Source organism: Lissotriton helveticus, chromosome 7, assembly GCF_964261635.1.
Source record: "Lissotriton helveticus chromosome 7, aLisHel1.1, whole genome shotgun sequence".
Classification (NCBI taxonomy): Eukaryota; Metazoa; Chordata; class Amphibia; order Caudata; family Salamandridae; genus Lissotriton; species Lissotriton helveticus.
The window spans coordinates 1,292,176,288-1,292,188,745 of NC_136068.1; the positions used below are offsets into that span (position 1 = coordinate 1,292,176,288).

General features: G+C 48.7%; 1 protein-coding gene across 1 annotated transcript in view; it reads left to right on the top strand.

Moving 5' to 3' along the window:
- Window positions 1-12,458, top strand: part of ITGB4 (integrin subunit beta 4) — a 293,817-nt gene that overhangs the window by 39,566 nt on the left and 241,793 nt on the right. Inside the window, exon 2 of the mRNA XM_078654540.1 lies at window positions 3,071-3,159. Within this exon, the coding sequence (XP_078510666.1) occupies window positions 3,071-3,159 (89 nt within the window). The remainder of the gene's footprint in view (window positions 1-3,070; window positions 3,160-12,458) is intronic.

The following is a 12,458-nucleotide window of genomic DNA, read 5'->3' on the forward strand; positions in this document are numbered from 1 at the left end:
GAAATCCCTACTGTATCACTAGAGCTAGAGTGAAGCTTCTGAAACAGTGGCCCAAATTATATGTTTGCAGTATGTGTACTCTGTCTCAGTGGCGACGGAGCATACATACCTCCAACATATAGGTCCACCCGTATGACTTAAATGTGGGCAGACCTTCCATCTCGCTACGGCGGTGACTACTCTGTCCCCACCCTGGTCAAACATCTCTGACAGTCAAGCTGAGGTAGAGCCAGTGGAGAAATGACTACATGTCCGCCGCCCAATCAGGAAGGGTAGAGATGTAATAATTGTTTACTGTCCGGCACCGCCAGACAAACCCTGGTGGTGAGAAATTGTAAAATGTAAATGATGCTCCCCCTGCCATGGGAGATGACTCCCACGCCGAAGGGAGCATAATTATTTTATTTTTGAAAAAAAAAATCCTGTTTTGGGATTTTCGTTTGCAAACCTGCACCCAACAGTGGATTGCATTGCCATGAACCACTGTTACGGTGGTTCCTGCCAATGCTTTATAAATTACTTCCAGCTTGGCAACCATTTATTAATTTGGCAGTCGTAACCTCCACCAGGGCGACAGAGGTATTTACTCTGTTGGCTAGTGGAACAACAGGCCGACCACCAATATATAAATGAGGCCCAGGTTAGTGATGTAGTCTATGTGCTTGTGTTTACTCACCTGCTCAGGACATCCGCATCACATGTAACAACAGCCTGTAGGTAAGCAGAAGAAACCGGATGTATGACGGTACAACGCGTACCGTCACAACGCATCCCTTTAGCACGCATCCCTTACAACGCAAGTCGTTACCACGACTTGCGTTTGGGGTGCGGATTTCGAATAGTATAATTTACTATTCTAACACCAGTCCTCGTGGACCCTAGGGAAGGTGTTGGGATAGTAAATTTACTATTTTTATTCCTTTAGCGCCCTCCAGCGCAAGTCGTGGTAACGACTTGCGTTGTAAGGGATGCGTGCTAAAGGTACCGCGTTGTTAAAACTTCGTGGTAAACGATGTTTACCGAAGAAACCAGCTTCAAGACATGTCCCTGCTATAGCTCACAAGGTTCCCGGTGTCCCAACATCCAGCTCGCATGCCAGTGTCAGAATCTACGCATATACCGGTGGCTGCATACATCTTCCAGGCAGCATCCTCATGATTACATTGCCCTATATCATGGTAGTAAGAGCATCGAGACATGTCGCTTCACCAGCTCACATGTTCACTAGGTCCTGACATATCCCCACACCAGTTCAGAGATTTTCAATCAATATCAGCATTATAATTTTCCTTACGAGCTCACCTATTGCATATCAGTGCCAGTATCAAGACATGCTACTGCCCCATCAGCATCATGTCATGTCCCTCTCTCACAGGCTTGTGACGATCGTGCACCAGGTTGCGTTATTAGGCGATAACAACATTACGTGTCTCAGCACCAGCTCACATGATCCCAGACTGTATCAACTTTAGAACATCTCTCAACACCTCCTCACATTATCTCAGACAGTACAACATCACAACATGTCTTAGCACCGCCTCACAGGACACCGAACTACTTTGTCTGATGCCCGATGGAGCTACCTGGTTTAGCTATAGGGGAGACGGACCGTGGATTCCCTCCTTGGTCGTCACCTACCCAGTCGGTCTTTAGACAGATTTCCTCTCGTCTCTACGGTTGTCTCTTCCCTTATCCTCACTTTCTCACCTCACCTTCCCCCACTTCTTTTCTCTCTCCTTTTTCTCCTCTCCTATCGTATTGCTGACTGTTCGTTGTAAGGTATAATTGTTGATCTTTTTCTGTTATACTGTTAAACCACATTGTTGCACTTCCTTTCGTCCCTCCTGCTGTCTCCTCCTGCATCCTCCCTCTTTTTATGTCTCTCCTTCTCCCTTCTCTCAATGTATTGAGGCTGAACATTTTTTTGTCTGATGCTTGATGGAGCTACCTGGTTTAGCTATAGGTGTGATGGGCCGTGGATTCTCTCCTTGGTCTTCTCCTTACCCTGTCGGTCCTTAGACAGATCTCTTTTCGTCTCTCCATATTGTCTCTTCCCCTATCCTCCCTTTCTCACCTCCCCTGCCCCCTCCACTACCTCTCTCTCTCCTTTCTCCCCTCTCCTAATTGTATTGCCTATTCTTTTTTGGGCGGGATTTATTGTGTAATTGTTGAACTTTTTCTGTTACATTGTTGATTCTCATGTAAAGCGCTCTGATACCTCCGGGTCTAGCCAGCGCTATATAAAACTCTTTAAATAAATAAAAATAAATTAATAAAGATAGCACCAGGACGAGTTTCTGCTCCAGTTTACATGACCTTAGACAACATCAGTACTAGGACGTGTCCCTGCTCCAGCTCACTCAACCTTAGACAGCGTATATATCTTAACTTGTCCCTGCTGAAGGTCACATGTGGTTAGACAGTACCAGCATCAGTATGTGTCCTTGCTCCAGCTCACTTGATCTCATACAGTACCAGCATCAAGACGTGTCATTGCTCCAGTTCACATGACCTCAGACACTATCAGCATCATAACATGTGTCAGTACCACCTCATGTGATCCCAGACAGCATTAGCCTCAGAATATGCCTCAGCACCGCTTGACTTGATCTTGGACAGCAGCGCCATCTGAACATGTTCCTGCTCCAGCTCATATGACCCCAGATAGCATCAGCACCAGAACATGTGTCAGCACCACCTCACATGAACACAGACAGCATCACCACCATAACATGTGTCAGCACCACCTCACATGATCTCAGACACTATTGTCATCTGGGCATGTCTCTGTTCCAGCATCAGCATCAACATCAGCGACTCCGTGCTTTAGCTCACATATCCTTAGACAGCACCAGCACCAGTGCATGTCTCTGCTCGAGCTCACATTATTAGAGACAGCATCTTAACATGTCTGTGTTCCAGGTCACATGTCCGTAGATAGCACTTACATTAGGACGTGTCCTGGCTCCAGCACGCAAGTCCCTCACTCTCTTGTCATGCTGTAAACTCCTCAGTCACTCTTTCTCTGTCTGCTGGATACCCAGGACTTAACTCTGATCATTTGTTGTAGGTGGAGAAGCATGGACCTGCCCTCTCAAAGACTGTGGGTCCTGACCCTGATGCTGCTGTTCCTCTGTGGGATGTGCAAAGCGAACACACGTAAGTCCACCATGTCTATCTGGATGCACCCCTTTGTGGCTGAGTCTGGAGGGAATGGGTTTGGGAAAGACACATCCGTCAGACTTCTGGTTCTGGACATTACTCTCTGTTCTGTTGGCGCTGCACATTGTACTGTGCTGGTTCTACTCATTGCTCTCGACTGGATCCACATGTTGTATCCTGTTGGCTCTGTATATTGCTCACTTTTGGCCCTGTACATTCTCTACATCGGGACTTTGCAGATTTCTCCTGTTTAGCTTTGGGCAGAGCTCATTTTTGGCTCTACACATTGCTGTCCATTAGTTCTGTATGTTTCTCTGTGTTGGCTCTGCGCATTGCACATCGTTGACTCCTTCAAACTGAGCTTTTCGGCTTGGCGCATTGCTTTGTTGGCTCTGTCCATTGCCTGGTGTCTGCTGTGTACATTGTTCATTTCTTCTGCTTTTCTTTCTGTGTGGGGTCTGTATGTTTCTGCGTGGCTCTGCACATTGCTCATTGTCAACTCTGTAAATTGCTGCACATTAGTTTCTCTTTACACTTCTCTTTTTTGGTACTGTATACGTTCTGTGTAACACAGAAAAATATTTGAAAGATCCCCTAACTGATCCTATAAGGGACAAGGGGTATAGAAGACAAAAATAAAGAGTCCCTAAAAGCAGAAAAGGACTAAATATCCTCAAGACCTACAATGAAAAGAAACTCATACCATACTGTTCAATGTACCACTGTCAAACTGGACAAAATGCAAATTACTTATGTTGAAGCTTTATTGTTCATTTTATTAAGTCACGGTACACAAAGAATAAAAATTTGCTATCAAAGCAAAACAGATATATTAAAAATATTTTCAATGCTAAAATCACATAATAAACATCATCACATATTAAAATACATTTCTTATGCAAGTTACAATTTTTTGAGAAAAGTAGTTGTCGACGCAGCGTTTCGTTTTTAAAAAAAATGTTTACACCTTCTTCAGGACAATTTCTCAAAATCGATACTTATCGAGGTGAACTTTCGGATCGGTTCAAACAGGTTTCTTTAAATCGTAAACCATCGGTTTAATATATGTTGTTTTGGTTGCAGACATCTGGTTTGTCTCACCTTAGATTTTATCGTTGTGTATCCTTTATCACATCCAGAGGAGCCACCAGTATTCATAGGGGAGTATACATTGGAATCACATTAAAGACTGATGGTGATTTCAAACGCCGCAGCCTTGAATGGTGCTGTACTTATATCGACGGCGGAAAAGTACACGGGATATCCTCTTGTACTATAATCAGGCGATATTATTTAATCGTCTGGCAGAATCACAGCCTTCCTGCTCCCTCCCTGCTCCATCTATCACCAAAGACTGATGGTGATTTCAAACGCCGCAGCCTTGATTGGTGCTGTACTTATATAGACGGTGGAAAAGTACACGGGATATCCTCTTGTACTATAATCAGGCGATATTATTTAATCGTCTGGCAGAATCACAGCCTCCCAGCTCCATCTATCACCGATAGATGGAGCAGGGAGGCTGTGATTCTGCCAGACGATTTAATAATGTCGCCTGATTATAGTACAAGAGGATATCCATTGTACTTTTCCGCCGTCGATATAAGTACAAAAGGGGATGATGGACGGAGCGTTTGAGCAAATCAAACACTCACTCCCAGTCAACTGATCTGGGTTTAATCCATCACCATTCTTTAGCCCACTCAGCCACCCCATTTCAGACATGGCTATATGCAAATCAGTCTGACCCTGTGCCTCATGGGAACAGTCCAGCCCGAACTGCCAAGCCATGTCTTCCATGGACCGGAAACAAGCATCCTGGGACCGGTTGTGTGGCAGGGTATGCTCAGACGTGAGTCCCTTGCTCACTTGGCCACTGGATTCAAGATAGCCTGGCTGATGAGGATTATGAATCCAAAACCGGTCCCAGGATGCTTGTTTCCGGTCCATGGAAGACATGGCTTGGCAGTTCGGGCTGGACTGTTCCCATGAGGCACAGGGTCAGACTGATTTGCATATAGCCATGTCTGAAATGGGGTGGCTGAGTGGGCTAAAGAATGGTGATGGATTAAACCCAGATCAGTTGACTGGGGGTGAGTGTTTGATTTGCTCAAACGCTCCGTCCATCATCCCCTTTTGTATCGCTTTGTTCGCCCTAAGTGTGGCAGGGTATGCTCAGACGTGAGTCCCTTGCTCACTTGGCCACTGGATTCAAGATAGCCTGGCTGATGAGGATTATGAATCCGAAACCGGTCCCAGGATGCTTGTTTCCGGTCCATGGAAGGCATGGCTTGGCAGTTCGGGCTGGACTGTTCCCCTGAGGCACAGGGTCAGACTGATTTGCATATAGCTATGTCTGAAATGGGGTGGCTGAGTGGGCTAAAGAATATTGATGGATTAAACCCAGATCAGTTGACTGGGGGTGAGTGTTTGATTTGCTCAAACGCTCCGTGCATCATCCCCTTTTGTATCGCTTTGTTCGCCCTAAGTGTGGCAGGGTATGCTCAGACGTGAGTCCCTTGCTCACTTGGCCACTGGATTCAAGATAGCCTGGCTGATGAGGATTATGAATCCAAAACCGGTCCCAGGATGCTTGTTTCCGGTCCATGGAAGACATGGCTTGGCAGTTCGGGCTGGACTGTTCCCATGAGGCACAGGGTTAGACTGATTTGCATATAGCTATGTCTGAAATGGGGTGGCTGAGTGGGCTAAAGAATGGTGATGGATTAAACCCAGATCAGTTGACTGGGGGTGAGTGTTTGATTTGCTCAAACGCTCCGTCCATCATCCCCTTTTGTGTCGATATAAGTACAGCACCATTCAAGGCTGTGGCTTTTGAAATCACCATCAGTCTTTTATGTGATTCCAATGTATACTCCCCTATGAATACCGGTGGCTCCTCTGGATGTGATAAAGGATACACAATGACAAAATCTAAGGTGAGACAAACCAGATGTCTGTAACCAAAACAACATATATTAAACCGATGGTTTACGATTTAAAGAAACCTGTTTGAACCGATCCGAAAGTTCACCTCGATAAGTATCCATTTTGAGAAATTGTCCTGAAGAAGGTGTAAACATTTTTTTTAAAAACGAAACGCTGCGTCGACAACTACTTTTCTCGAAAATTGTAACTTGCATAAGAAATGTATTTTAATATGTGATGATGTTTATTATGTGTTTTTAGCATTGAAAATATTTTTAATATATCTGTTTTGCTTTGATGGCAAATTTGTATTCTCTGTGTACCTTGACTTAATAAAATGAACAATAGAGCTTCAACATAAGTAATTTGCATTTTGTCCAGTTTGACAGTGGTACATTGAACATTATGGTATGAGTTTCTTTTCATTGTAGGTCTTGAGGATATTTAGTCCTTTTCTACGTTCTGTGTAAGACTCGGCATAGTTTGCGGAGTTCAGAGCGGAACTCTGCGAAGTGCAAAAAAACTCAGCCGCACTACGTGGAGCTCCGCAAGCATAGGACTGCGTTAGATATAAATGCAGTTCGCTGTGCTTTTCAGTGGCAGGTGCTTGTCTGCACTGTGCAATCATCGCAAATGGCACCATGCACAGTGCAAGCAGGAGCTGCTTCCTTTCGGCCACTTGAGGAGATTTTGACTCGAGCGGCAGCTTTCTCAACGCGAACGGACGGTTTCTCAACACGAGCAGTCGCAAGCATACACGCCCACTTGAAATGAGAAATCTGACCGCCCGTGTTGAGAAATCTCACCGGGGGGTATATTTTCCACTCTCATGCTCGCCAACTTGACGCTCACCAATGCCAGGCAGGAAAAAACTCCACACCGCAATGTGAAGCAGAGTTTTTCGGAACTCCTTAAGCTCCGCGTAACGAGGAATGCGGAAAACTCTGCGAGCGGAGCGGAGATCACCACCCAGACTTAGTTCTGTGTTGGCTCTGTGTGTTTCTAATTTGGCGCTAATCATTGTCGACTCTGTACATTGCTTATTATTTGGTCTTTACACTGCTTAATTTTGATGCTGTGCAAAGGTCTCTTTCAGCTCTGTATGTTTTCCTGTGTTGGCTCCGTATATTTCCCTGTGTTTGCTCTGTACGTTTCTGTGTTGACTCTGTACGTTTCTGTGTTGGCTCTGTATGTTTCCCTGTGTTGGCTCTGTATGTTTCTCTGTATGCTCTGTATGCTTCCCTGAGCTGGCTCTGTATGTTTCCCTGTGTATGCTCTCTATAGGTCCCTGTGTTGGGTCTGTATGTTTCCCTGTGTTGGCTCTGTATGTTTCTGTATTGGCTTTCAATGGTTCCCTGTGCTGGCTCTGTATGTTTCCCTGTGTTGGCTCTGTACAGGTCCCTGTGTTGGCCCTGTATGTTTCCCTGTGTTGGCTCTGTACAGGTCCCTGTGTTGGCCCTGTATGTTTCCCATGTTGGCTCTGTACAGGTCCCTGTGTTGGCCCTGTATGTTTCCCTGTGTTGGCTCTGTACGTTTCCCTGTGTTGACTCTGTATGTTTTCCTGTGTTGGCTCTATGTTTCCGTGTTCACTCTGTATGTTTCCCTGTGTTGGCTCTTTATGTTTTTTTGTTGCCTCTGCACATTGCTCAGTGTTGACTTATATTATTCTTTTCATTGCTCTCTTTTGGCTCCGTACAGAGTTCCGTGATGACTGTGTGTTTCTCTGTGACGACTCTGTGCATAGCTGTGTCGAATCTACATTTCTCATTGATTGCTCATTTCTCATTGATTGCTCTTTTCGTTGCTCGTTTTGGCTCAGTGCAAAGTTCTGTGTTGGCTTTGTGTGTTTCACTGTGTTGACTCTTCATATATCTCAGTGTCAACTCTGAATATTCCCTATTCGTTGCATTTTTAATTGCTGTCCTACGGCTCCTTCAAAGTTCTCTATTGGCTCTGTATATTTTTTCTGTGGTGCCTCTGTACATTGCTGTGTTGGGTCTGCATATTGCTCTGTGGTGCCTCTGCACATTGATGCACATTGCTGTGTTGGCTCTGCATGTTTCTCTGTGGTGCCTCTGCACATGCATGTTGCTCTGTGATGCCTCTGCACATTGATGCACATTGATGTGTTGGCTTTGCATGTTTCTCTGTGGTGTGTTGGCTCTGCATGTTGCACTGTGGTGCCTCTGCACATTGCTGTGTTGGCTCTGCATGTTGCTCTGTGGTGCCCCTGCACATTGCTGTGTTGGCTTTGCATGTTTCTCTGTGGTGCCTCTGCACATGCATGTTGCTCTGTGATGCCTCTGCACATTGCCTCTACACACTCAGCGCCGGGAAACCCTTCTGGGTAGCTGAAGAGCTTTAAAAGCTCAATAAATAAAATAAATAATTAAAATAAATAAGTTGCTGTGTTGGCTCTGCATGTTTCTCTGTGGTGCCCCTGCACATGCATGTTGCTCTGTGATGGCTCAGCACATTACTGTGTTGGCTCTGCATGTTTCTCTGTGGTGCCTCTGCACATGCATGTTGCTCTGTGATATCTCTGCACATTGCTGTGTTGGCTCTGCATGTTTATCTGTGGTGCCTCTGCACATGCATGTTGCTCTGTGATGGCTCTGCACATTGCTGTGTTGGCTCTGCATGTTTCTCTGTGGTGCCTCTGCACATGCATGTTGCTCTGTGATGGCTCTGCACATTGCTGTGTTGGCTCTGCATGTTTCTCTGTGGTGCCTCTGCACATGCATGTTGCTCTGTGATGCCTCTGCACATTGCGGTGTTGGCTCTGCATGTTTCTCTGTGGTGCCTCTGCACATGCATGTTGCTCTGTGATGCCTCTGCACATTGCTGTGTTGGCTCTGCATATATTTCTCTGTGGTTGCCCTGTAAATTGCTGTGTTTGCGCTCTATGTTGCACTTTTCATGTCTGCTGCCTCTTTGCATGGCTTCCATTAGGCTTTTATATGAATGCGTGCTGGCTTTATACATACATAGGGTGTTGGTGTCTCGGTGTACTCCTGCCTGCTGGTTCTGTACAGGGAAGGGTCACCGTCAAGGGCTTTGAAGTACTAGTGCTCGAAGGTGGGGCAGGTGGCAATGGGGGGGGGGGGAGCCTTGCCGCGAGCTGCAGTGAGCTCTTTACATGCGATATTTCCACTGCAGCCTGGCGTGCTGGGAGAGGGGGGTGGGGTCAGTAGGGAGCCGATGGTCTGACAGGCCGTGAATCACAGAAACCAGGAGGGGATGGCTAGAAGGTGTTGTGTTCCTGGTCTCACACGCCTGTGACACCACAGGCGTGCAACGTTGGGTCATGTGACCTGTTAGAATAAAGAGGGGCCACGCACGCACGCACGCCAGTGAGGCGCGGTGTGGAGAGCCATAAAGATCACCAAGTGTCCGTCTCTACTTATTATACGGCCACGTGTTAGGCCTTAGCGATCCCAGGTGCCCCTGAGTGTAGGGTCCGAGACACTGCCCCTAGGGTCAACCCGTTCACCCCAGGCAACATAACAACTGGCGACGAGGGTTTTTGCCGAGCCCTCGCTGCGTGTGTGTGGCGCCTGCCTCCTTGTGCAGCGGCCGCGAGCGTGTGTCCTTGCTCGCGGTGCTCGTGCCCCACGGCCGCTCACACGCTGTGCGAGCACACGGACGTCGCGCACAGCCCGGCGGGCGTGCAGGTGAGCTGCTTTCCCTCCTGCGCTCCGCCCGCCGACCTGCCGTTTCGCCCCAGGGCCCCGCTGGGCGTGCCGCTGCTCTCCCTCCTCAGTCTGCAGGCTTGTGCTCCCTGCCACTGTGCCCCCTGGCCAGCGCCGCACCCGGCCTCCCTGCCGGTGCGTGAAGCGCGCTTCCGTCTGGGCCCGCACGGCCGAAGTTCAGCGCCGGAGCCGCGCCCTGCCATTCCTCACGCATCGCGCGGACGCGGTGATTTCGGATTCGACAGGCGGCCCCCATTGTGTGCAGGGGAGGCGCAGGTCGAGCGCACCCTTTCCTTCTGCTGCTCCTGGGGGGGGACAAACCGTGCCTACGCTCACCTCTCCTCCCACCATTCTCAAGCACTTTGGGCACACCCTGGCAGGGGTGACAGATGCTGCGCAAGCCTTGGGGCCATCGCCTCCCTGGTAGTACCCCACAGCTCGCCTGACACACCGTGCACACCACCTCGCCTGTCGTGCCATGGCCACGATTCCACCGATCGAACCCTTTGTGGTGGAAGGCTCACCTTCTTCATTGGCTCCCAAATGGAAAGAATGGGTGGACAGACTCCTGGTATTCTTTGAAGCCACGAAAGTACATAAAGAACAGAAGAGAGCCATGGTGCTCCATCTAGGAGGCAAAGATGTGCACGCTATCGCCAAGACGCTCACAGAGACAACGCCCAAGACTCACCACTCTCTTATCAATGCCCTGAATGCCCATTTCGAACCCATGGCCAATCAGGACTATGAAAGATTTGTATTCAGGCAAGCGCGACAGTTGCAGGAGGAGTCGTTGGACACATATCACACCAGGCTCAAGCGACTGGCACTGTCCTGTGGATTTGCGGACGCCACGGAGGAAATACGAGGTCAAATAATACAAGGTTGCGCCTCGGCAAAGCTAAGAGAACGCATATTGGAAGAGTCAGGAAAACCGCTAGCCGATATCCTGACCCTCGGTCGCACAAAGGAACTATCCAAAGCCCGGGCTGCCCACATGGAGGCAGCTCTACAAGCACCGGTCAAAGCAGAACCAGTCAACAAGCTCCAAGTCCGCTCACCGACCAAGTGGAATAAGAAACCTGCCAGGACACAGGCAGGAGCGTCCGGTTTTCCCTGTGGATACTGTGGCGGACCGAACCATCCAGCACCGCAATGCCCCGCTCGAAGGAAGCGATGTTCAGGGTGTGGCAAGCTCAACCATTTCGAAAAGGTATGCCGCTCGAAGAAATTCCGCAAGCCCCGACAAGTGGTAAACGCAGTGCCGGAAGGCGACCCGAGTCAAAGTGACATGGACGATGACGAAGAAGAAGAAAGGACGGTGCACAAGGTGCACATGACTGGCACAGCCACTCGCCGAGCCAGGAAACTCCCACAATGCCCAATCAGAGTGGCTGAGCAGGACATCATGGCTGTGGTAGATACTGGAGCCACCATCAATCTCATGAGTGCAGCCCTTTACAGGACCATGACTCGACCTCCAATTCTGAGCACCTCGCCCATCACCGTATTCGCATATGGTCAGGAGACTCCTCTCAAAATCCGGGGAAAGTTCCGGACAACCATCAACCATGGCGACAAGACAATCACCACGAATATATTCGTATTGGAAGATGGGCAGGGCATGCTACTGGGATGCCGGGCTGCCGAAGACCTGGGAGTCGTCACGTTCGCATTCGGCGTTCACGAAGAGTCGGTGCAGCAGCTCATAATGGACTTCTCAGATATCTTCAAGGGCATTGGCCGATTCACAGGTCGCGAAATACACCTACATGTGGATCAGACAGTACAGCCAGTAGCCTTGCGACATCGTCGCATTGCCTTCCATCTCAGGCCCCTGGTGGAAGAGGAACTCAAAAAGCTGGAGGCGGCCGGAATCATTGAGAAGGTAACAGGCCCCACTCCCTGGGTATCGCCCATTGTGGTAACTCGGAAGCCAAAACAGCCAGGAGCTGTCCGGATCTGTGTGGACATGCGCCTCCCTAACGCTGCCATCAAAAGGGAACGCCACCTCACACCCACCATTGACGATCTGATTGGAGAGATGGCAGGAGCCTGCTGGTTTTCGAAGCTGGACCTCCGATCTGGATACCATCAACTGGTGTTGGACAAAGAGTCGGGGAATATAACGACGTTCTCGACTCACATAGGCCTCAGGAGATACACCTGACTCAGTTTTGGTATCTCCAGCGCAGCGGAGGTGTTTCAGAATGTGATCCAGGAACTGATTGCGGATATACCTGGAGTGATCAATGTCAGCGATGACATCATGGTACACGCCCGCACCATTGCAGAGCATAACCAACGACTGGCACAAGTGTTCCGAAGACTAAGAGAGGCTGGCCTAACCCTACACAGAGAGAAATGCGAGTTCCTCCGGCGGAAAATAGGGTTTTTCGGATACACGTTCTCAGCAGAAGGAGTCAACCCGGACCCGGAGAAGGTCAAGGATGTAAAAGAAGCCAAACCTCCCACAACCGTCACTGAAGTTCGCAATTTCTTGGGTATGGTCAATTACTGTGGGAGATTCATCAGGGACCTCGCCAATCTTACACTCCCCCTGAGAGAGCTTACGAAGGACTCCACACCTTGGGCATGGGGACCGGAGCAAGAAAAGGCCTTCGAGAGCATCAAGGCGGCTCTCTTGGACGCCACTACCCTAGCCTTCTTTGAGCC